The following is a 23,792-nucleotide window of genomic DNA, read 5'->3' as shown; positions in this document are numbered from 1 at the left end:
GATGGAATGGATGTGGAGAGAATTTTTCCTATAGTGGCAAAGTCTAGGACCAGAAGGCAGAGCCTCATAATAGAAACAGAGATGACGAGAAATTTCTTTAACCAGAGGGTGGTGAATCTGCAGAATTCATTGGCACAGATGGTTGTGGAGACCAATTCAATGGGTATATATAAAGCAGAGGTTGATAGCTTCTTGATTAGTAAGAGCATCAAAGATCACAAGAAGGCAAAAGAATGAGGTTGAGGGATAATAAATCAGACATGATGGATTAGCAGAACAGACTTGATGGACTAACCAGCCTAACTCTGCTCCTGTATCTTATGGTGAACTACATTTCAGTCATTGTCTGCAGTTCAACAATCCTTGACTGAATTACAAAGCTGAAATCCATGTTTTCAGGAATTTAAAGAGCAAACATGATGAAATCTGCAGATGCTGGAGATTCGAACAAAACACACAAAATGCTGGTGGAATACAGCAGGCCAGGCAGCATGTGTAGGGAGAAGCACTGTTGACATTTTGGGCTGAGACCCTTTGTCAGGACGAACTGAAAGGAAAGATACTAAGAGACTTGAAAGTAGGAGGAGGAGGGGGAAATGCGAAATGATAGAAGACTGGAGGGGGCGGGATGAAGCTAAGAGCTGCAAAGGTGATTGGCAAAGGAAAACAGAGCTGGAGAAGGGAAAGGATCATGGGACGGAAGGCCTAGGGAGAAAGAAAGGGGGGAGCGGAGCACCAGAGGTTGATGGAGAACAGGCAGAGTGATGGGCAGAGAGAGAGAGAATAAAACAAACAACTAAATATGTCAGGGATGGGGTAAGAAGGGGAGGAGGGGTATTAACGGAAGTTAGAAAAGTCAATTTTCATGCCATCAAGTTGGAGGCTTCCCAGCCGGTATATAATGTGTTGTTCCTCCAACCTGAGTGTGGCTTCATCTTGACAGTAGAGGAGGCCATGGATAGACATATCAGAATGGAAATGGGACATGGAATTAAAATGTGTGGCCACTGGGAGATCCTGCTTTCTCTGGCGGAACGAGCGTAGGTGTTCAGCGAAACGGTTTCCCAGTCTGCATTGGGTCTCACCAATATATAAAAGGCCACACCCGGAGCAGTGGACGCAGTATACCACACCAGCCAACTCACAGGTGAAGTGTCGCCTCACCTGGAAGGACTGTCTGGGGCCCTGAACGGTGGTGGTGAGGGAGGAAGTGTAAGGGCAGGTATAGCACTTGTTCCATTTATAAGGATAAGTGCCAGGAGGGAGACCAGTGAGAAGAGATGGGGGGGGAGGGGAGTGGACAAGGGAATCGCGTAGTGAGCGATCCCTGCGGAAAGCAGAAGGAGGGAAAGATGTGCTTGGTAGTGGGATCCCGTTGGAGATGGCGGAAATTACAGAGAGTTATATGGTGGACCTGGATGCTGGTGGGGTGGTAGGTGAGGACAAGGATAACCCTATCCCAAGTGGGGTGAGGGCAGATGTGTGGGAAATGGGAAAGATGCTTTTGAGAGCAGAGCTGATGGTGGAAGAAGGGAAGCCCCTTTGTTTAAAAAAGGAAAACATCTCCTTCATCCTGGAATGAAAAGCCTCATCCTGAGAGCAGATGCGGTGGAGACGGAAGAATTGTGAGAAGGGGATAGCATGTCTGCAAGAGACAGGGTGGGAAGAGGAATAATCCAGGTAGCTGTGAGAGTCTGTAGGCTTAAAGTAGATATCAGTAGATAAGCCGTCTCCAGAGATACAGATAGAAAGATCAAAAAAGGGGAGGGAGGTGTCCGAAATGGACCAGGTAAATTTGAGGGCAGGGTGAAAGTTGGAGGCAAAGTTAATGAAGTCAACGAGCTCAGCATGCGTGCAGGAGGCATCACCAATGCCGTCGTCAATGTAGCAAAGGAAAAGAGGGGGACAGATACCCATATAGAATTGGAACATGGACTGTTCCACAAAGCCAACAAAAAGGCAGGCATAACTGGGACCCATGCTGGTGCCCATGGCTACACCTTTGGTTTAGAGGAAGTGGGAGGAGCCAAAGGAGAAATTATTGAGAGTAAGAACTAATTCTGCTAGACAGAGGAGAGTGATGGTAGAGGGGAATTGGTTAGGTCTGGAATTCAAAAAGAAGCAAAGAGCTTTGAGACCTTCCTGGTGGGGGATGAAGGTATATAGGGACTGGACATCCATGGTGAAAATAAGGCGGTGGGGGCGAGGGAACTTAAAATCATTGAAAAAATTCAAAGCGTGAGAAGTGTCACGAACATAGGTGGGAAGAGATTGAACAAGGGGGGGATAAAACAGTGTCAAGGTATGCAGAAATGAGTTCAGTGGGGCAGGAGCAAGCTGAGACAATAGGTCTACCTGGACAGGCATGTTTGCGGATCTTGGGTAGGAGGTAGAAACGGGAAGTGCGGGGTGTGGGAACTATGAGGTTGCTGGCAGTGGATGGGAGATCCCCAGAGCTTATAAGGTTGGTGATGGTATAGGAGACAGTGGCCTGGTGCTCCTTAGTGGGGTCATGATCAAGGGGTAAATAAGAGGAGGTATCAGAGAGTTGTCACTGTGCCTTGGCCAGGTAGAGGTCAGTACACCAGACAACAACAGCTCCCCCCTTATCAGCAGGTTTTATAGTGAGGTTGGGATTGGTGCGGAGGGAGCGGAGAGCAGAGTGTTCAGAAGGAGTGAGTTTGGAATTGGAACAGGGTGTGGTGAAGTTGAGATGGTTGATGTCCTGTTGACAATTAGCAATAAAGAGATCCAGAGCAGGCAGAAGACCAGAGATGGGTGTCCATGAAGAGGAGGAGGGTTGAAGATGGGAGAAGGGTCATCGGTGGGAGTAGGAGAGTCCTTGTCAAAGAAGTATGCTTGGAGATGGAGCCGGCGGAAGAAGAGTTCAGCGTCATGGCGTACGCGGAACTTGCTGAGGTGTGGGCGAGGGGGGACAAAGCTGAGGCCCTTATTGAGGACAGAGCGCTCTGCCTCAGAGAATTGAAGGTCGGAGAGAATGGTAAAGACCCGGCACGGATGAGAGATGGGATCAGAGGGGGGAGGGAGGCTGATAGTGTCAGTGGAGAGAGAAGGGTTGGGGTGAGAGGAAGATTTTCAGGAATTGGTGTGGCACAGTTGTAAGAGCTATTTGTACAGCTTAATATTCAGAGATTTTCACACATCTTAACTGGGTAGCTGCCCAGAATTGGTTGGTGATCAACTTCAAATGAATGTGACTACATTAAACAGACATGCAGACACAGTGTGCAGAGATACAGGGGAGAACAATGCACAGGAACAATAGGAATTCTGATAATGGTACAAGTGAGGAGGCATAAACAGGAACATCTTGCTCTTTACAACTTGAGATAGTATATTCAATGGGGCAAGTATGTTCTTTGTCTCACAAGGGAAAGATCATACCTGATGCTTGAGTTAAAGAAAACTCCAGCCAGAAATTTGCTGCTGAAATACAAAGCAACAACATTGGAAAGACTCAGAATGATGTTCTGTTAAGAGAATTTGAGGAATTAGGTTAGAAGCAAAATGAATAAAATTACAGCTAATAATCTTTAAGTTGTTGTCTGAGCTAACAGGAAGTTCTACAGAATAGTGTGAATAGATCGGGACTGAATGTATGATTCAAAGAGAAGAGTAGCAATGCCGTTCATGGAACATTGACACAAATACCGAAGAAAATTGCTGTTCCATTCAGAGAGACCTTACTTAAATAAGACTGTGACAAGTGTCTTTGGGAATCAGAATTTTCAACAAATTAAGGGAATTTGAATGGGAGGGGGATAAACTATAGAGATGGTGGAAGAATGGAGTGGGGGAAACATAAAGATCAACAGCAAAGCAGAAAATTGGGTTATGATAAACAGTTTTGATAATTTTGTATTTATAAAGCAAATTATTAAGAAAAATGTTAAAATCATTAAAATTAAAAGCATTATATGTATGAAACATTCAAGTAAAAATTGAAACAGCTAGGAATAGAAGGAGAGGTAGAATCAACAGAAGTGGAAATAAATAATGAAGACAGACAAAAAAGGATTTGTTGCAGCGATCTATAGGCCTCATAGCAGCAGCAAAACTGTTGGAGAGAAAATTAAATTAAAATACATCAACAAAAATACAAGTATTATGGTCAAATTTAACTTTCACACATACTGGGCAAACAAATTAGCAGATATAGTCAGAAAAGTGCCCACGATATGCATTCATGACAATTCCCTGGTACAATAATGTCACATGTACCTCAATGTTAAGACTTCAAGATGAAGTCTAATGTAAGTGACTGACTTAGGTTAGACTTCATCTTGAGTAGTAAGCTAAAGTAATGAGTAATTTTATTAGGGCGCAATTTTATATTCAAGCTGAAGGAGACAAACTCCGTTCAGAAACTACTGTTGTAAAGTTAGTTGATACTTAGGCACAAAGGGCTAATTGAGGAAGGTAGGCTAGAAAGTAGATAAAAAGCATGTTGATAAAAGGCAATAATTTATAATTGCTTAGTACATTTTATATTTCTAAGCATTATATGCCTCTAATAACAGGACTGGTGAAATTTTAGGAAGCAGTGATTTGTTCATATTAACAATGATGACAGGGATAGAGAACAAACTGGAAAAATAAGAAAATTGATGTAAAAAGCAAGAATGTAACATAATAAATATAGCTCTCATACAGTTAATAACAGAGTAAATTGCAATGGACACAAAAAATGTTTGGAATGATGATAGGTGATTTGACTGAAACATGCAAAATTCTGAGACAGACTTACAAAGGCTGTTGCTGGGAGGGTGTATTCTTAGGCTTTAGAGAATCTTGAACTGGAAGCGATAATGATGATAGCATAGTCTTGGGACAAGGAATCAGCTATTTAACAATGTGATGAGAGAAGTTTCTTCACCCAGTAAATCTTTTGCACTTGCTTCTCCCAAAAACAATGGATTTTCAGTTACTGAGGTTATAATTCTGCACACAAGGGGAACCAGGGGTTATGGGAATCAAGCAAGGAAGTGAACAAGACAGTGAGATCTGACTGGATTTTGGCGTGACAGCTCTTACTTTTATGCAGTATGGGAAAGAACTTGAAAGGGGAATTACTTGGTTATGCTTTCAAATCTGGCTCAAACAAATTCAACTGATTGACCTCATCTTTGCTGGATAATTCAATTCAGAGTCATGTGGTTCAATAATTTATCACAAGATTCTTCCAAATTTAGCAATTTAGTTTAAACCCACTCATAACAGACAGAATTGATCTCCTTCGTATGTCAACCATAAAGACATTACATAACAGTCTCTATGCAGCTATCTCAAAGATGAACAAGTATTCTATAGGGAGGATGAGGCTGATAAGTGAGTCAAAGATAGCATAAAAGGAAATGAGAGGGCATATAGTAGAGCAAAAAATAGTAGGAAGTTAGAAACTGCAAAGCTTTTAAAAATCAACAGAAGGCAATTTAAAAAGCCACAAGAAAAACAAATATGAATGAAAAGTAACCAGTAAAATAAAATAGAATACAGAAAGAGAGGCGAGAGTGGATATTGGACAACCGGAAAATGATGCCGGAGTGGCAGTAATGGGGTGGGGGGGCGGGGGGAGAGACAAACTGAATGAGTAGTTTGCATCAGTCTTCACTGTGGAAGACACTAGCAGTATGTCAGAAATTCAAGAGTGTCAGGGGACAGGAGTGAGTGTAGTAGCTATTACTAAGGAGAAGCTGCTTAGGAAGCTGAAAGGTCTGAAGGTCGATAAGTCACCTAGACCAGATGACTACACTGCAGGGTTCTGAAAGAGGTAGCCAAAGAGATCATTGTGGCATTAGTACTGATCTTTGAAGAAACACTAGATTCCGGAATGGTTCCGAAGGACTGGAAAATTGTAAATGATACTCCACTCTTTAAGAAAGGAGGAAGGCAGAAGAAAGGAAATAATAGGCCAGTTACCACAACTTCAGAGGTTGAGAAGATGTTGGAATCCATTAAGGATGAGGCTTTGGGATACTTGGAGGTAAAAAAAAAAGCTAAATTCAGCATGGTTTCCTTTAAGCGGAGGGTCCCAAACTGTGGAGTGAAGTCATTAAGTATATTTGAAGTGGATGTTGATGGATTCTTGATTATTCAGGGCATCAAAGGTCACAAGGAAAAGGCAGGAGAATGGGATTTAAAGGGATATTAAATCAGCCATGATGGGGTGATGAGCCAAAATGGCCTAATTCTACACCTACATCTTGTTAGTGGAAATAGGTCCATAGTATTAAATTCTATTAATTTAAAGAACAAGTGAGCATGGATATCATGACAGGGCTATTAATACCTGTGATTGATAATTGGTTATACAAATAAGGAATCTAAACATCTTCAAGGTTGTATCTAACTACTCAATTTTTCTATAAAAATGACATGGGCCATGCTGTTCTGCGTAAGCAAAATAGAAGTGTGATTGAGTCCAGTTAATCAACGATGACACAAGCTCATATGGCCAGCTATTGTGGGAGAATATACTACACAAGAGGATCTCTAAAGATAAACACTTTGCTGATATTAAGCACAAAAAAAACTAGACACTGCATCAAACACTTCTGGGACAAAATTATTCATCTTTATCCAAATATTTTGGCAGCTGTTAATTTAAAATAGTTATCACCCATTAGAGTTTTATGTACCTGAATATTTCATTGATAAAACTGGCTCTGGCACAGAGAAGGTGCCAGGTCTGACCCCTGCAGTGGAATTGTTAAGCTTGCTAAATGTGCAGTACTAAGAAAACGTCTTAGGCAAATATATATAGCTACAGTGCCTAAGACTTATGCGTAGTACTATATATAATGTCTTTCCAGTTACCAAGTAACACCTAATACTACTTACTTTTATTCCGTTTCCCAACCATCTTCCTATTTTAACCAATACATGGTGCAAAAGTCTAATGCACCCTAGCAGTACATAGATGCCTAAGACTTCTGCACAGTAGTGTACATAATAAACTGGCTTTACACCTCAATTTTAAACAAGGTCTTGTACCTTTGTCTGATTTTGAAGACTGAATGCGAAACAAATTAAGACAGTCTGGTACTTAAAAACAATTGCCAAATGTTTTCTGATCAAGCAGCCAAAATCCTTCTTAGATTTACAGACATAGCAGAAGAACATGTTTGGTAATTGAGCGTGATTTGAAACAGAAATTTCAAAATAATGTAGATTTAGTTTGAAAAGGTCAAAAAATGTTATTTCATATCCATATTAAATTTTTGACCTATCATCTAGTATCATCACTAAAAATCAATCTGTTTAATGAAGTGTTTTTTTAAGCTACTGGTGGGCAAGCATGGGAGGCTAGATATGTTGCAGAGATGTTCTTAATCAGCAAGACACAAATGCACAAAGAGAACTAAAGTAAATAAGAATCAAATGACATGCGGAAAGAGATATAGATTGGATTAAATGAGGAAATCCAACTATTAAAAAAAAACTTAATTTGCAAATTGTTAATAATTTAATACAAGTAGCATGGAACACACAATTGCAGCTGCTCTCTGTCTCATCTGCAAAGGTTGGGTAACACTGCAGAAACATTAATCCCTTAATTTATTTTTAGGCATAACTTCAGTAAGAAACTTAATTTGCAATTATTATTCACAATTGTAGCAATCTAATAAGTCTAAAGGAATGTGGAAAATATGGACCTTATAAATTTAAAGCGAGCATGGAAGATTATCAGGATTTGACAATATTTGTAATCAAAATCAGTCTTAATATCACCCGCATATGTCATGAAATTTGTTAACTTTATGGCAGTAGTGCAATGAAATATATGAAGGGAAAAATCTGAGTTACATTAAGTTTATATATATCTATTAAATAGTTTAATTAAAGTAAGTAGAGCAAAAATACAGAAATAAAAAAGTACTGAAGTAGTGTTCATGGGTTCAATGCCCATTTAGAAATCGGATGGCAGAGGAGAAGAACCTGAATCGCTGAGTGTATGCCTTCAGACTGCTGTACCTCCTTCCCAAAGGTTAACAGTGTGAAGAGGGCATGTCCTGGATCCTTAATGATGGATGCTATCTTCTTAAGGCAGGGCTCCTTGAGGATGCCTTGGATACTAGAGATATTGCCCATGATGGAGCTGACTAATTTTAATAGTTTCTGCAACTTACTTCAATCTTGTGTAGTGGCTGCCACTGCCCCCCACACCCTCCCATACTAGATGATGTGGCAGAAAGCTCTCTACAGTACATTTGTAGAAGTTTTCGAGTGTTTTAGTTGAAAACCCAAATCTCCTCTAGCTCTTAATGAAATGTCCGGCCTTTTTTATCGCTGCATCTATATATTGCCTTCTTTATAGTTGCATCAGTATGTTGTGTCTAGGTCCTCAGAGATACACCCAGCTACTTAAAATTGCTCACTCTCCCCACTTCTGATCACTCTCTGAGGATTGTTCTGTGTTCCCTCATTTTACCCTTTCTGAAGTTCACAATCAGCTCTTTGGTCTTGCTGATGTTGAGTGCAAGCTTTTTGCTGCAATACTGTACCGCTTAACTACCTGGTAGTTCAATATTGGGAGTGCTGCCACAAATCTAGCACAATAAAGGGCTTGACTTAAGGTAACACACACAAAATTCTGGAGCAACTCAACAGGCTAAGGAGCATCTATGGAGATGAATAAACAGTTGACACTTCAGGCCAAAATGCTTCATCTGGACTGAAGGATATAATAAAACGTTCTATTCTTCTAGCTTGGTATCAACATCTCCATTCTGCTACCCACAAACAGATCAATTTAATTCAGTTCTATATCCTACAGGTGCTTAACCAAAATCTACTCCTGCTCTTTTTATTCACTAATACCACTGCTACAAACTGTAGAGAGTATGTTTTAGTGACTTTAAAAACAGAAAAGTTAAAGTAAATACTTAGGAAGTACCAGTATTCAAAAAACTAATTATATACAGTCTACCCTCCTTATCCGCGGATTCCATACGTGCGGATTCAACCAACCGCGGATCGGGAAAACCCGAAAGTTCTCCCTCCAGCACTCGTTGCTTGAGCATGTACAGATGTCATTAATCCCTAAACAACAGTATAACAACTATTTACATAGCATTTATATTGTATTAGGTATTATAAGTAATCTAGAAATGACTTAAAAGCACAGGCAGTTCCCGGGTTATGAATGAGTTCCATTCCTGAGTCCATCCTTAAGTCGGATTTGAAGTCAGAACAGGTACATCCAGTATTATTTAGCGTCAGTTAGTCAAACAATTTTCTTAGTATATAGTATATATTTTACCTTTCTATGCATATAAAACACTTAAGAAACATACGTATTTCAACAATTTAACCACTGCGTTGCTTATTAATAATTGTAGCTTCCATCGGGGCAGGGCCTTTCACATTCTCTATTAAAATTGTTCCCATCATTGACCAACTGTAGCCTAATGCTTTTCCAATGACCGATGGCTTTTCACCTCTTTCTGATCGCTTTATTACTTCCACTTTATTTTCAATCGCGATCGTGATTATTTTTGTGAACAGAAACACTGCGGATTCAGAGCTGCATGGCCAGGTCCTAATGTCCACTGCACGGAGACATGTTAAAAAAAAAAGTCCGGGATTCTACTGGGTCCTAAAGACCATCGCACAGATACCTGTTAAATAAGGGACTTGAGCATCCACGAATTTTGGTATCCACGGTGGGGGGGGTGGGGGGGTCTGTAACCAATCCCCCGCGGATAAGGAGGGCTGACTATACTACACATTAATCTCAGACAATCTTAGATAATCTCCATTATCTAAACAGCCATAATTTTTCAGGGCAAAAGCAAACCCCACCCAACCTTATGATTGTGTGAGAATTATTTCTGGTTTTGATTATTGAAAATGTTACTTTGAAAATCTACACCAAGTACACAAAAATATTGTTGCTGTCCAAGGTCAATCAAAGGTTTATTTGAAATGAAAGGGGAGAAATTTAAAGATCCAAGGGATAAGTTCTAACACACAGAAAGTGGTGTGCAAATGAAGTGAACTTTCAGAGGAGCATGCACAGGCATGTTCAACTACTATAGTTAAAAGACTTTGGGACAGGTACTAGGTTAGCAAAGGCATAAGAGAAATTCAGGTCTAATGTAGGTAAATAGAGTTATGCATCACAGTTGACATGTGAAAGAATCTGTTTCCACCCAGTATAATTCTAAGATTTTGTTACGTTGCTTTTGGGCACAGATGAGATTATACCATGATTACAGAAATTATCCAAAAGAAAGAGTGACAAATTGATACCTTTTACAGCTTCAGGCTATTCCAAAGGACTTTACAACCAATAAAACACCTCAGATAGAAACGCAGTCAGAAACGCAGCAGCCAATGAGAAATGTTCCGCAAACTGATAAAGCCAAAACAAAATATAACTTGATTTTTAATTTTTTTAAAAATTTAGGTTTTTTTTTGTTTTAATCAATAATGATTTTTTTTTTCAAAGTATGATGCACCCATGCAGAGCTCATTGACTTCATCAACTTTGCCTCTAACTTCCACCTGGCCCTCAAATTTACCTGGTCTATTTCCAACACCTCCCTCCCCTTTCTCGATCTCTACCTCTGGAGACAGCTTATCTACTAATGTCTATTATAAATCCAACGACTCTCACAGCTTCCTGGACAATACCCTTCCCACCCTGTTACTTGTAAAAAAATGTAATCCCCTTCTCTCAATTCCTCAGTCTCCGCTACATCTGCTCTCAGGTTGAGGTTTTTCATTCCAGAAAGGGTCCTCCTTTTCCTTACCATCAACACAGACCAACAAATACATCTTTTCCATTTTGCACGTCTACCCTCACCCCATCATCCCACCTCCCCACCAAGGATAGGGTTCCTCTTGTCCTCACCTGCCGCCCCAACAGCCTCCATGTCCAGCACATAACTATCCAGAACTTCCGCATTCGCCAATGGGATCCCACCACTAAGCACATCTTTAACTACCCCCTCCCCGCTTTCTGCTTTCCACAGAGATCGCTCGCTCCCTACTCAACTTCCTTGTCCATTCGACCCTCCCTACTGATTTCCTTCCTGGCACTTCTCCTTGCAAGCAGAACAAGTGCTACAGTATACCTGCCCCTACACCTGCTCCCTCACTACAATTCAGGGCCCCAAAAAGTCCTTCCAGGTGAGGCGACAATTCACCTGTGAGTCTGTTGGGGTTATCCACTGTATCCGGTGCTCCCAGTGTGACCACCTGAAAATCGGTGAGTCCTGATGTAGACTGCAAGACCGTTTTGCTGAGCACCTACACTCTGCCTGCCAGGAAAAATGGGATCTCCTAGTGGCTATCCATTTTAATTCCACTTCCCATTTCTATTCCAACATGTCAGTCGATGGGCTCCTCTACTGTCATGATGAGGTCACACTCAGGTTGGAGGAGCAACCCCCAACTGGAAAAACCATCCCCTTCTCTCAAAAGTGTGGGAAAAGGCCTCATTTAGATTGAAGGAACAACTCCTTATATTTCATTTGGGTAACCTCCAATCTGATGGCATGAACATCGATCTCTCAAATTTTCAGTTATGCCTCCCCCCACCTTCACCATTCCCCATCCCTTTTCCCTCTCTCATATTATGTCCCTGCCTACCCATCACCTCCCTCTGGCGCTCCTCCTCCCCACCTTTCTTCTTACTTCCATGGCCTTCTCTTTCACCAATCAACTTCCTAGCTCTTTGCTTCATCCTTCCTCTTCCAAGTTTCACATCCCCTGGCGTTTCTCTCTGCCCTCCCCCCACCCTTCAAATCTACTCCTCAGCTTTTTTTCTCCAGTCCTGCTGAAGGGTTTTAGCCCAGAATGTCGACTGTACTTTTTCCCATTGATGCTGCCCAGCTTGCTGAGTACCTTATATTCCATCTAGGTAGCATCCAACCTGATGACATGAACATCGATTTCTCGAACTTCCAGTATACCCTACCCCACCATTCTCCTTTACCCCTCTCACCTCATCTCCTTACCTGCCCTATCGCCTCCCTCTGGTGCTCCTCTGCCATTTCTTTCTTCCCTGGCCCCTGTCCTCTCTTATCAGATTCCTCCTTCTCCATCCTTGCTTCTCTTTCACCAATCAACTTCCCAGCTCTTTACTTCACCCCTCCCAGTTTCACCTATCACCTTATGGTTTTTCCTCCCCTCGCTTCACCTTCTTACTCTGACTCCTCATCTTTTTTTCTCCAGTCCTGATGAAGTGTCTTGACCTGAAACGTCGACTGTTACAACAAAAAGCTCCCCATCAGATCCCATCTAAATTTCTCACTTCTTACCCTAAATCTACGTCCTTTTGTTTTATTCAGCATTGAAAAAGGATAAAGTCTTGCACAATCTACTCTATGCTCCTCAATTTCATATACCTCAAGCATGTCCCCATTAATCTCCAGCACAAGCGAAAAAAGACTAGCCTTTTCAGTCTCAACAGCCTGTATTTTATAGATTTTCAATACAGCAAAATACTGCCAGCTTAAAAAACTGATAAATTAGGCCATTTAACTAAGAGTTTAGTTAAAGGGGTAGATTCTAAGAGTCTTAAAGATGTAAATTGGATGTAGACAAGAAAGATTGTATGCTGCCAAAAAACAAATTTCACATCATATGACAGTGATAATAAATCTGATTCTGATATTTGAGAGAATTCTAAAAGATCATTGCCTTTACAGTACAGATCACCAATATATGAAATACAAGATACATAAGGGGTCAGAACAATAGGAAATAAATTCAAGAGGATCAGTAGATGAAAGTCAGGATATAGTATCACTGAAGGTTAATCTGAAAATATTAACATATACATTTTCCTGTGTAGTAAGAAAACTCAGGTACCACTGACAGAAACAGTGAAGAATTTAGTCCATGAATATTGAATAACAGACCTAGTAGAAGTACATGAGATAATTTGCAGATTCATCTCCACTCAAAGCAAAAATAGCTCCACACCACAAAGAAACAATTATTTAATTTCTTGTCAGGTAACATATAATTCATGAGGCAACTTACTTCCATGGCCTCGCTTTACATTATTCATTTCTGGGCGTCCTTCCTCGGCCCTCAATATCACTGATTTAATAGAACAAAATAATTATTGAAGAATACCTTGGAGCATAAATCCATCACTTTCTGAATTCTTGGTTTTGAGTTGAATAAAATGAAATATATTGGGGTTGTAAATTCTGTTTCACAGATTATCGAATCATTAACTTCTAATTTTTTATTTACCTTTACAGTAAATTTGAAAACACATGGATCTGTGCCATATAAAAGCAACCATGCATTGCATTATGTCTGCAATAGCAATTTTACAGGGAATGGACTTTGCTCTACTTATCAAATAAATATCAGAACATAGTGAGGCTCAATTTTACATATTCCTGATCAATGGAGGGCTAAATAACAGCATCTCAATCCAATAAATTAAAAATCCTTATTGATAATACCTATGACAAAATAAAACTGACTAGAGAAAGGTAAAGAGTGCACTCTTGAGTTTAATAAATCAGAGATCAAAATTGCTCTGGAAATATTGACTGCTTCCAGACTGGGTTAAAAACAAATTCAAAACAAATAACAGCTAACCCACAGCTTAACAAAAAGAGGGAAACTGTACTGCAGCAATAGAAAATAGAAAAGTTAACTTTTAATTTAGTTCTTACTTGGAGTTGAGTCCTAAAAAAATGCATCTCTATCAGTAAAATTACACAATGACTTATGGGAAGATATCTACAAGAAATAATTTATATTTAAGTTAATCTCAGTTTATGATCATTCAGGCAAAGTCTTCACATTGTCTATCCCTCGTTGTCCTGAAAGGAAGTTTTTGAATACTTGCAGTTGCAGCATAATATAATTGATAGATCTGCCATTACACCGAACAAGACAGATATGTTCACCATATTGGTGTAGGAACTAGAGACACACATGGTAGGTTTCTTTCACTGGATTTTTATGGATTTGTGCCAATGCTTACATTTACTATACTGTATTTATTTTGAAATGGAAGATAAAATCTCAGCTATAATGTTTTTGGTCCAGCACCCTAACAGCAATATTTTTTTTGTCTCTGAGATGAGAAATAGGAAACATCAGAGCAAACCATTAATACACGAGTACCTTGCACAAGCAAAGTGAAAATATGGAGCGCATACCAATAGGTATGGGATTGACTCATAAATTCAGGACTAAGAATGAAAGATTATTGTTCAGGTACATAGGGAGTTAACCAAACAGGTAAACGTTTAAGATCTAACTAAATAATGGTCTAAAAGGAGTAAATCTCTTCTTAACCTTATGTCTATAAATTGAAAAACAATAAAGAATATTGGTAGAACAGAACCGGCACTTCAAAAGAAAGAGCAAGAGGATAAGATGTGAGAGAATAGGATGAATCAAGTGTGACAGTGGAAAAGTATGTATGGAACTGGAGGAGCTAGTGGAAGGACTTAATGAATACTTGGCTTCAGTATTCACTACGGAAAAGGACCTTGGCGATTGTAGGAATGACTTACAGTGGGCTGAAAAGCTTGAGCAAATAGACATTAAGGAGGAGGATGTGCTGGAGCTTTTGGAAAGCATCAAGTTGGATAAGTCACCAGGACCAGATAGGATATATACCAGGCTACTGTGAGAGGGGAGGAAAGAGATTGCTGAGCTTCTGGCAATGATCAGTGGGGACGGGAGAGGTTCTGGAGGATTGGAGGGTTGCAGATGATGTTCCATTATTCAAGAAAGGAAGCAGAGATAGCCCAGGAAATTATAGGCTTACTTCAGTGGTTGGTAAGTTGATGGAGAAGAACCTGAGAGGCAGGATTTATGAACATTTGGAGAGGCAAAATATGATTAGGAATAATCAGCATGGACTTGTCAAAGACAGGTCTCGCCTTACGAGCCTGATAGAATTTTTTGAGGGGGTGGAGTTTCAAGATGGCGACATAAGCATCTGCCTTTTAGGCGCTCCTCATTCTTTCAACTATAATCACCCTTTAATCAAATATTTTTGAACTTAATCATATGAGTTGCTACTTCTGATTAACTTTTTTTTTCCTAAAACAATATTTGATCTAATCTTATCAAACTTAAAATGGCTACAAGCAAGAAATCGTCTAAAGATCCTTTATCCTTCGATATAATTTCTAACCTTCTGGATGCTAAACTTGCGGGTTTGGAAGGCAGGTTAGAAGGCAAATTGGAAAGTAAACTGGCAAGTTTGGAAAATAAGATTACCATGAAAATATCTGAACTTGAAGAAGTTATTAGATTGCTTGAAACTAAGCTTCAATCGCAGGCATCAGATATTCAGCGGCATGAAGATAAGATCACGACTCTTGAAAAATCAGTTTGTGAAAAAGCACGTACAATTGAAGTGCTGGAGAAGAAGATAGAGTCGACTGCTAAAACTATAGATCAGTATAAGTTTAAAATTACTGATCTCGAAAACCGATCTCGCAGACAGAATTTGCGTATCATCGGATTTCCCGAAAAAGTTGAGTCCGGTGATTTAACTGAATTTTTCTCTGAATTACTGTGGGAAATTTTTGGTGATGAAGGTTTGCATAATAAACCTGTTATCGACCGCGCTCACAGAGTTGCGAGATTTTCGGCTGTGACTACTAAACCACGAGCGGTGATTGTTCGCCTTCATTATCCTCGGGAGAAAGAGCTTTTAATTCGATTAGCTCGTAAAAAAGGTGTGATTTCTCACAATAACAACACATTTCGAATTGTTGAAGATTATTCATTCGAAGTAATGAGAGTGAGAATCGCTTTTAAACCAGTGATGGCAGAGATTCACTCGATTGGACTTAAACAAGCTTTAACATTTCCAGCGAATCTTAGAATTACGTTGAACGACAACAGTCAGCAATTTTTTAACACTCCGGAAAAAGCGAAGAAATTTGTTGAAGAATATCGATCTTCTAGTGCAACTTGAACTATGTGTTATGTTGAAGATTTTTCGGAGAGAAGATACCATTTCATTTTAAGTTTTAACCCAGGAAGCTGGGTTATAACTTTTTACCCTGACCTACGGGTCTGGTTTCTTTTTTTTTACTGTCATCATTGTTTATAGATGCTCTTTTAATTTTTATAATATTTTTTCTTTTATTATTCTTTTTTCTGTTACGGATATACACGTTTATATTTTGCAATAATGATTTACTTTTTTTTCAAGATGTTGTTTCTTCTTCCCACAAGACTTTGCTTTCTGTAAGCATTTATCTGTTTGCCTATACTTAGAAATGGGACGAATGTTTTGGATTTTTTGATCTTTTTTTTATATATTGTAGTGTCTATTAAATCCTTTTTTTAATCCTATTTTGATAACTTTTTTTATTAAATTGTTTTAATAGATTGCTGAATTTATATCTATATTTTGTAATATGGCTTTTTCAAAATGTCGTTTCTTCTTCCCATAAGTCTTTGCTTTTGAAACGTCATCTTTCTTGTATTTGAACATGGGACTTTTTTTAAAGGTATATTACACTTTCAAATTTTAATGTTTATACTTTCTTTTTATTAATGATTGTTTGTTTTATTATATTATTTTTTTCATTCTGACTGATATATTTTTTTTGCAACCCTATATTTAAATCTGGGTGTTATATAGTTTTTTTTAATCTTTTTATGGAGCTGCCATCTTGAAATGGGGGTAATGTTAGTGTTAGAGTATGCGCCTGCCGCTTGGCTTTTTTTCCAGGGGTGGGGGGAGGGGTATCTTTTTTCACGCTTTTGCTTTTTATTTTTTTGCTTTTAGTTTATGGGCCGTCTATAAATTATTAATATTGTTGAGGTGTCATGTTCTCCGGTTGCTCCTGAATCAATTTTCCTTCTTCCTGAATTATGGGTTATGTGTCTTTTTAACCTTTTATGATACACACAACTAATATTGGCATGATGGATAAATCTATTAACTTTATCTCTTGGAATACTAATGGTTTAAATCATCCGATTAAACGTAAAAAAATATTTAAAGTATTCCATAGATTGAATGCTAATATTATTTTTGCACAGGAGACCCATATTAGGAGGGAGGATAATCAACGTTTTTTTAGGTTCTGGAAGGGTCAACAATTTCACTCGAATTGTACCACCAAAATTAGGGGTGTGTCTATTTTTATAGACCCCTCAATTTCGTTTACACATCATGAAATTACCTCTGATCCACAGGGCAGATTTTTGTTGATAACTGGATCACTTTTTAATCGAAAAGTGGTTCTAGTTAATATTTATGCTCCAAACTTTGACTGCCCTGAATTTTTTAAACGTATATTTACTTCCCTTCCTAAGCTAAATGAATATATGTTGATAATGGGTGGAGATTTTAATTGTTGTTTGAATCCTTCGATGGATAGATCTAAACCTATTCGAACTCTTCCGAATAGATTAGCCTTACTTATTAATTCTTTCATGGTTGATTCAGGAATTACTGAAATATGGCAGTTTTTGAACCCTAAAGATAAAGAATTTTCTTTTTTTTCACATGTATATCATAGTTATTCTAGAATTGATTATTTCCTTATTGATCATCGGTTATTAATGGATGTTATTGATTGTAAATATGATTCTATTACTATTTCGGATCATGCACCTTTGAAGTTATCTATTAAGATTTCGGACTTTTCCAATAATACTAGATCTTGGAGACTTAACGCTACTTTGCTTCAAGACCCAGAATTTATCACCTACATAAAACAGCAAATTGACCTGTTTTTCTCAATAAACTATACTGAAGAAACTGACAGAGGAATACTTTGGGACTCTTTTAAAGCTTTTATCCGTGGACAAATTATCTCATATTCCGTTGGTAAAAGAAAACAAAGATATTTAGATATTGCTTTATTAGTGGATAAAATTAAGGAAATTGATAAGATTTATTCCGTGACTCCTACTAAAGAACTTTATAAGAAGAGAGTTGAGCTTCAAATGGAACATAGTTTATTATTATCTTCTTCAATTGAAAATCAATTAACTAGGACCAGGGCTCAATTCTATATTCATAGTGATCGAACTAGTAAATTGTTAGCTAATCAATTAAAAGCTATTTCAACTAAGCGACAAATTATTAAAATTCGTAAACAAGACGGTAATCTAACTACTGATCATAAAGAAATCAATAACACTTTTCAAGATTTTTATAAATCTTTATATCAATCAGAATTTGATGGTGACCTGTCCATGATGGATAATTTTTTTAACAATTTGAATATTCCTAAACTGACAGATGAAGATCGTAGCTTGTTCGATGCTCCCATCTCTATGGCCGAAATAGGAGAGGCTATCTCATCAATGAACTCAGGGAAAGCTCCTGGCCCTGATGGTTATATTGTAGAATTTTTAAAAACTTTTTCTTCTTTGCTTTCCCCTTGGTTATGTGAAATCTTTAATGATGCATTTGCTAAGAAGAGATTACCTCAATCTTTTTATGAAGCTACTATCTCTTTAATTCTTAAAAAAGATAAAGATCCTAATTTATGTGCATCTTATCGCCCTATATCATTATTAAATGTAGATTCTAAGATTCTTACAAAAATTTTAGCTGTTAGATTAGAAAGGGTACTATCACAGATTATTTCAGAAGACCAAACTGGTTTCATTAGGAATCGGTATTCCTTTTTTAATGTCAGAAAATTGATTAATATAATTTATACTCCACCACCCACAACCCCAGAATGTATTATTTCATTAGATGCTGAAAAAGCTTTTGATAGAGTTGAATGGACATACTTATTTAATGTATTGAGAAATTTTAATTTTAGCCCTAATTTCATATCATGGATTAAATTAATATATTATAAACCTGTTGCTTCTGTTCTTACAAATAATTACAGATCCTCTTTTTTTCAATTATCTCGTGGTACGAGACAAGGTTGTCCATTAAGTCCTTTATTATTTAATATCGCATTAGAACCTTTAGCCATTGCTATTCGTGAATCTCCTAATATTTTTGGTATTACCCGTAATGAGAAGTTATACAAGTTATCACTTTATGCTGATGACTTGCTGTTATATATTTCTGATCCTGACAGATCTATTCCTGCTATTTTATCTTTGTTGGCTCAATTTGGTAGTTTTTCTGGTTATAAATTAAACTTGGATAAGAGCGAATTATTCCCCTTAAACGCGCAAACTTTATTGAATGACAGGATACCATTTAAAGTTGTTACTGATAACTTTATCTATTTAGGTATAAAAATTACCAAGAAATATAAAGATTTATTCAGACTTAATTTTTTACCTATGCTTCATCAAATTCAACAACTTACTACAAGATGGTCTCCCTTATCCTTATCATTAGTTGGTCGGATTAATGCTATTAAAATGATGATTTTACCGAAATTTTTATATTTATTTCAAGCCTTACCAATTTTTATTCCTAAATCTTTTTTTGACAACATTGATTCAAAAATTTCCTCATTTGTGTGGCAAAATAAAAACCCCAGGTTAAGTAAAAGGCAATTACAAAAATCTAAAAAAGATGGTGGTTTAGCTTTACCTAATTTTAGATTTTACTATTGGGCGAATAATATTCGTAACCTAATATATTGGAAATTAGATTTGGATTCACCATTGTGCCCACAGTGGGTAAATTTGGAATGTGATGAGGTAAAGGGATATTCTCTATTCTCCGTTCTTGGTTCTTTTCTTCCTACTAATTTAGTTAAATTCAATAAACAGATATCTAATCCTGTTATCAAACATACATTACGAATTTGGTTTCAATTTCGTAAGTTTTTTACTTTGAAAAACTTTGTTCTTGATAGCCCTATTTTATTTAATTTTTTTTTCAAACCTTCCTTAACAGATCAAGCTTTTAGCATATGGAAAAGGAAAGGTATAAAATGTTTTCGTGATCTTTTTTTTGAAGGTACTTTGATGTCTTTTGACCAACTTTCCAACAAATTTAAATTACCTAAATCTAACTTTTTCAGATATCTACAAATTAGAAATTTTTTACATAAAGTTCTACCATCTTTTCCCAACTCAACTTCAATGGATTTTCCAGATTTAATTTTTACCTTAAATCCTTGTCAGAAGGGATTAGTAGCTTTTATTTATAATATGATTATGAAGATACAACCAGAAATATCAGTTAGAATTAAACAAGAATGGGAAAAAGAACTTCGATATAATATATCAACAGATAAATGGGAAAAAATTTTACAAATGGTTAATTCCTCTTCTATATGTGCTAAACATGCCTTAATACAATTTAAAATTGTACATAGAGCTCATATGTCTAAAGATAAACTTGCTCAATTCTATTCTCATATTAACCCTCAATGTGACAGATGTCATTCAGAAGTGGCTTCATTGACTCATATGTTTTGGTCATGTCCCACTTTACATAATTATTGGAAGGACATATTTACTACCATTTCCTCAATTTGGAATATCGATCTACAACCTCATTTTATTACTGCAATTTTTGGTATACCAAATGAGGATGGTAATCAGTTTTCCCCTTCAATTAGACGAATGATTGCTTTTGTAACATTAATGGCCAGAAGGTCTATATTACAAAACTGGAAAGAAGTAAATCCTCCTACCACGTTTCAGTGGTTTTCTCAAACTATTTCTTATCTGAGCTTGGAAAAAATTAGAAGCACTACTTTTGACTCATCAATTAAATTTGAAGAAACTTGGGGACCGTTCATTCGACACTTTCATATGAATTAATTTGGCCTTTTCCAGACCTTCTTTCTGCTTAGTCTTGTTCAGGTATGGAGTTCCAGAGTTTTTTGACACTATCATATACTTGTAAACTATTATTATTGCCCATGTTAGTTTTAGTTTAGTGTTTTTTTTTCTCAATATATATTTTCCACATATTTTCAAATTTTTTCTTCTTTTGACGATTATTTTTGTTTTTTTTCATATATAATCATATGGACTTGATTGATTAATGTATTTTCTTTTGTCGATGTTTAATAGGATATTGTTATCTTATTATTAATGTGACTTCAAGTCTATTGTATTCATAACCTATTCATTATTATGTTATGTTTTTTCTATATGTATATATGAAACTCAATAAAAAGATTGAAAAAGAAAGAAAAATAATTTTTTGAGGATGTGACTAAACAATGATGAAGTTACAGCCGTAGATATAGTGTATATGCATTTCAGCAAGGCATTTGATAAGATATCCCATGCAAGGCTTATTGAGAAAGTAAGGAGGCATGGGATCCAAAAACACATTGCTTTGTGGATCCAGAACTGGCTTGCCCACAGAAGGCAAAGAGTGGGTCATATTCTGCATGGAGGTCGGTGACCAGATCCTCAAGGATCTGTTCTGGGATCCCTACTCTTCGTGATTTTTTATAAATGACCTGGATGAGGAAGTGGAGGTGGAGGGATGAGTTAGTAAGTTTGCTGGTGACACAAAGGTTGGGGGTGTTGTGGATAGTGTGAAGGGCTGTCAGAGGTTACAGTGGGACATCGATAAGATGCAAAACTGGGTTGAGAAGTGGCAGATGGAGTTCAACCCAGATAAGTGTGAGGTGGTGCATTTTAGTACGTCAAATATGATGGCAGAATACGGTATTAATGATAAGACTCTTGGCAGTGAGGAGGATCAAAGGGATCTTGGGGTCTGAGTCCATAAGACACTCAAAGCTGCTGCATAGGTTGACTGTGTGGTTAAGGCGGCATACAGTGCATTGACCTTCATCAATCGTGGGAATGAGTTTAAGAGCTGGGAGGTAATGTTGAAGCTATATAGGACTCTGGTCAGACACCACTTGCAGTACCGTGCTCTGTTCTGGTAACCTCACTACAGGAAGGATGTGGAAACTATAGAAAGGGTGCAGAGAAGACTTACAAGGATGTTGCCTGGATTGGGGAGCGTGCATTATGAGAACAGGTTGAGTGAACTCAGCCTTTTCTCCTTGGAGAAACAGAGGATGAGAGGTGACCGATAGAGGTGTATAAAATGATATGAAGCATTGATCGTGTGGATAGTCAGAGGCTTCTCCCCAGGGCTGAAATGGCTAACACAACAGGGCACAGTTTAAAAGTGCTTGGAAGTAGGTACAGAGATGTCAGGGGTAAGTTGTTTTTTTTACACAGAGAGTTGTGAGTGTGTGGGGGGGCTGCCGCGACAGTGGTGGAGCTGAGTACAATAGGGTCTTTCAAGAGGCTCTTGATTAGGTACATGGAGCTTAGAAAAATAAAGGGCTATGGGTAACCATAGGCAATTTCTAAAGCACAGCATTGTGGGCCAAAGGGTCTGTATTGAGCTGTAGGTTTTCTATGTTTCTATATTTTTCTAAAAAATAGGGAAATGTGGCCAAGATCTGAGGATACTACAGACCTTTTATTGTATGCTATGGTTGACAGACACCAGTCCTGAAGTTTCTGTTGAGTCTGTCAGATTGGGAGTCAGGATTAGGGTGTTCAAGAGTGTAAAGTATTCTGATCTGTTTGCATTTCAGCCTGCTATGACAACTGCTCTGCTCTTGACTGACTGAAACTACAGATAGTGGTAAATACAGCCTAGTCAATTACAGACTCATCACTTATTTTCGTTCACTCCCTCTTCATGATGCATTGCTTAAGGAAGGCCAGTACTTTTGGGATACTTGCCTCTATAGTCATTCCCTTTTCTCTCTTCTACCTTCTGAGAGAAGATTCAGGAGCTTGAAAGCCCAGACATCCTGATTTTTTTAAAAATCGCTCCCGCCAATACTATCAGACATCTGTACCAAACACCTCTTTCACACCCCATTCCTGGAGATACTGACACATATTCATACGCTTAAATTTCCCATTTCAATTAACCTGCTATTGTCATTTTAGTTTTGATTTGCACTACTTCAGATCGTATTACAATCTTTGCACCATTTTGTTCTTTTGCATATTGTTGTATTTATTTTATTTTACTAAGATACAGTGCAGAATAGGCTCATCTAGCCCTTTGAGGCATGCTGCACAGCAATTGCCCTGATTTTACCCTAGCCTAATCACAGGCTAATTTATAATGACCAATTAACCTACCAACCAGTTAATCTTTGGACTGTGGATTTAACCAGAGCAAACAGAGGAAACCCATGCTGTCACAGGGAGAACGTACAAACTCCTTACAGGCAGTGGGGGGGAGTTGAACCCAAGGTCACCAGTGTTGGATCTCAAAGAAATAAAAATAAATAAACAATATGCAAAGGAACATACTGATAATTCTGTGGACTTCATTAAAACAAGGATTTTCATTGCACTCTGCTGTATATATCAATAAACTAATCTAATACAGTTACACATTGAGCAACAAAACATGATACATTAAGTTGGAACATGTCAACACAGGAGTGTAACTTTGCTATATTAGACACTGGCTGAGTAAGAAAATAGCAGCAATTAAAATTAAAATACTCGTTACTCTTGTACTTTTGATATATTTTGGGAGACATTTTTAAGATTATGTTCTTACCTATGAAATTTGAGCATATGATGAGGCTGAAACAAAGTGGATAACCTCACTCACCCCAACACTGAAGTGATTCCACAAAGTATGGAGACAATTTCAAGGACTCTACAACGCATGTTTTCAATATTTATTATTTATTACTATTTAAAGTAACATCGTACTGCTAGATCCAAGCTGTAACCACATCATTAAGTTCACTGATGACATAACAGAAGCTGTCTTCAGCAGCAACAATGATGAGTCAGCATATAGGGAGCAGGCAGAGAAGCCAGTGGACTGCTGCAAACAGGTAGAGATGATTGTGGACTTCAGGAAGACTCAGGCTGACCACTCCTTACGGCTTCTCTGTGGATAGAGT

The 23,792-nt window shown here is 37.8% G+C and overlaps 1 protein-coding gene across 2 annotated transcripts in view; it reads right to left on the bottom strand.

Moving 5' to 3' along the window:
* The window catches only part of rad18 (RAD18 E3 ubiquitin protein ligase), a 237,007-nt gene that overhangs the window by 99,241 nt on the left and 113,974 nt on the right, over nt 1-23,792 (bottom strand). Inside the window, exon 10 of one of the 2 annotated variants that reach the window (XM_059944408.1) lies at nt 13,018-13,077. The exons of the other annotated variant lie outside the window; for it this stretch is intronic. Within the exon in view, the coding sequence (XP_059800391.1) occupies nt 13,018-13,077 (60 nt within the window). The remainder of the gene's footprint in view (nt 1-13,017; nt 13,078-23,792) is intronic. 2 annotated transcript variants of the gene reach the window in all.

This window comes from Hypanus sabinus, chromosome 19 (assembly GCF_030144855.1).
Source record: "Hypanus sabinus isolate sHypSab1 chromosome 19, sHypSab1.hap1, whole genome shotgun sequence".
Taxonomy (NCBI): Eukaryota; Metazoa; Chordata; class Chondrichthyes; order Myliobatiformes; family Dasyatidae; genus Hypanus; species Hypanus sabinus.
The sequence above is the reverse complement of the archived record's forward strand: the minus strand, read 5'-3'. Positions and strand labels throughout refer to the sequence as shown.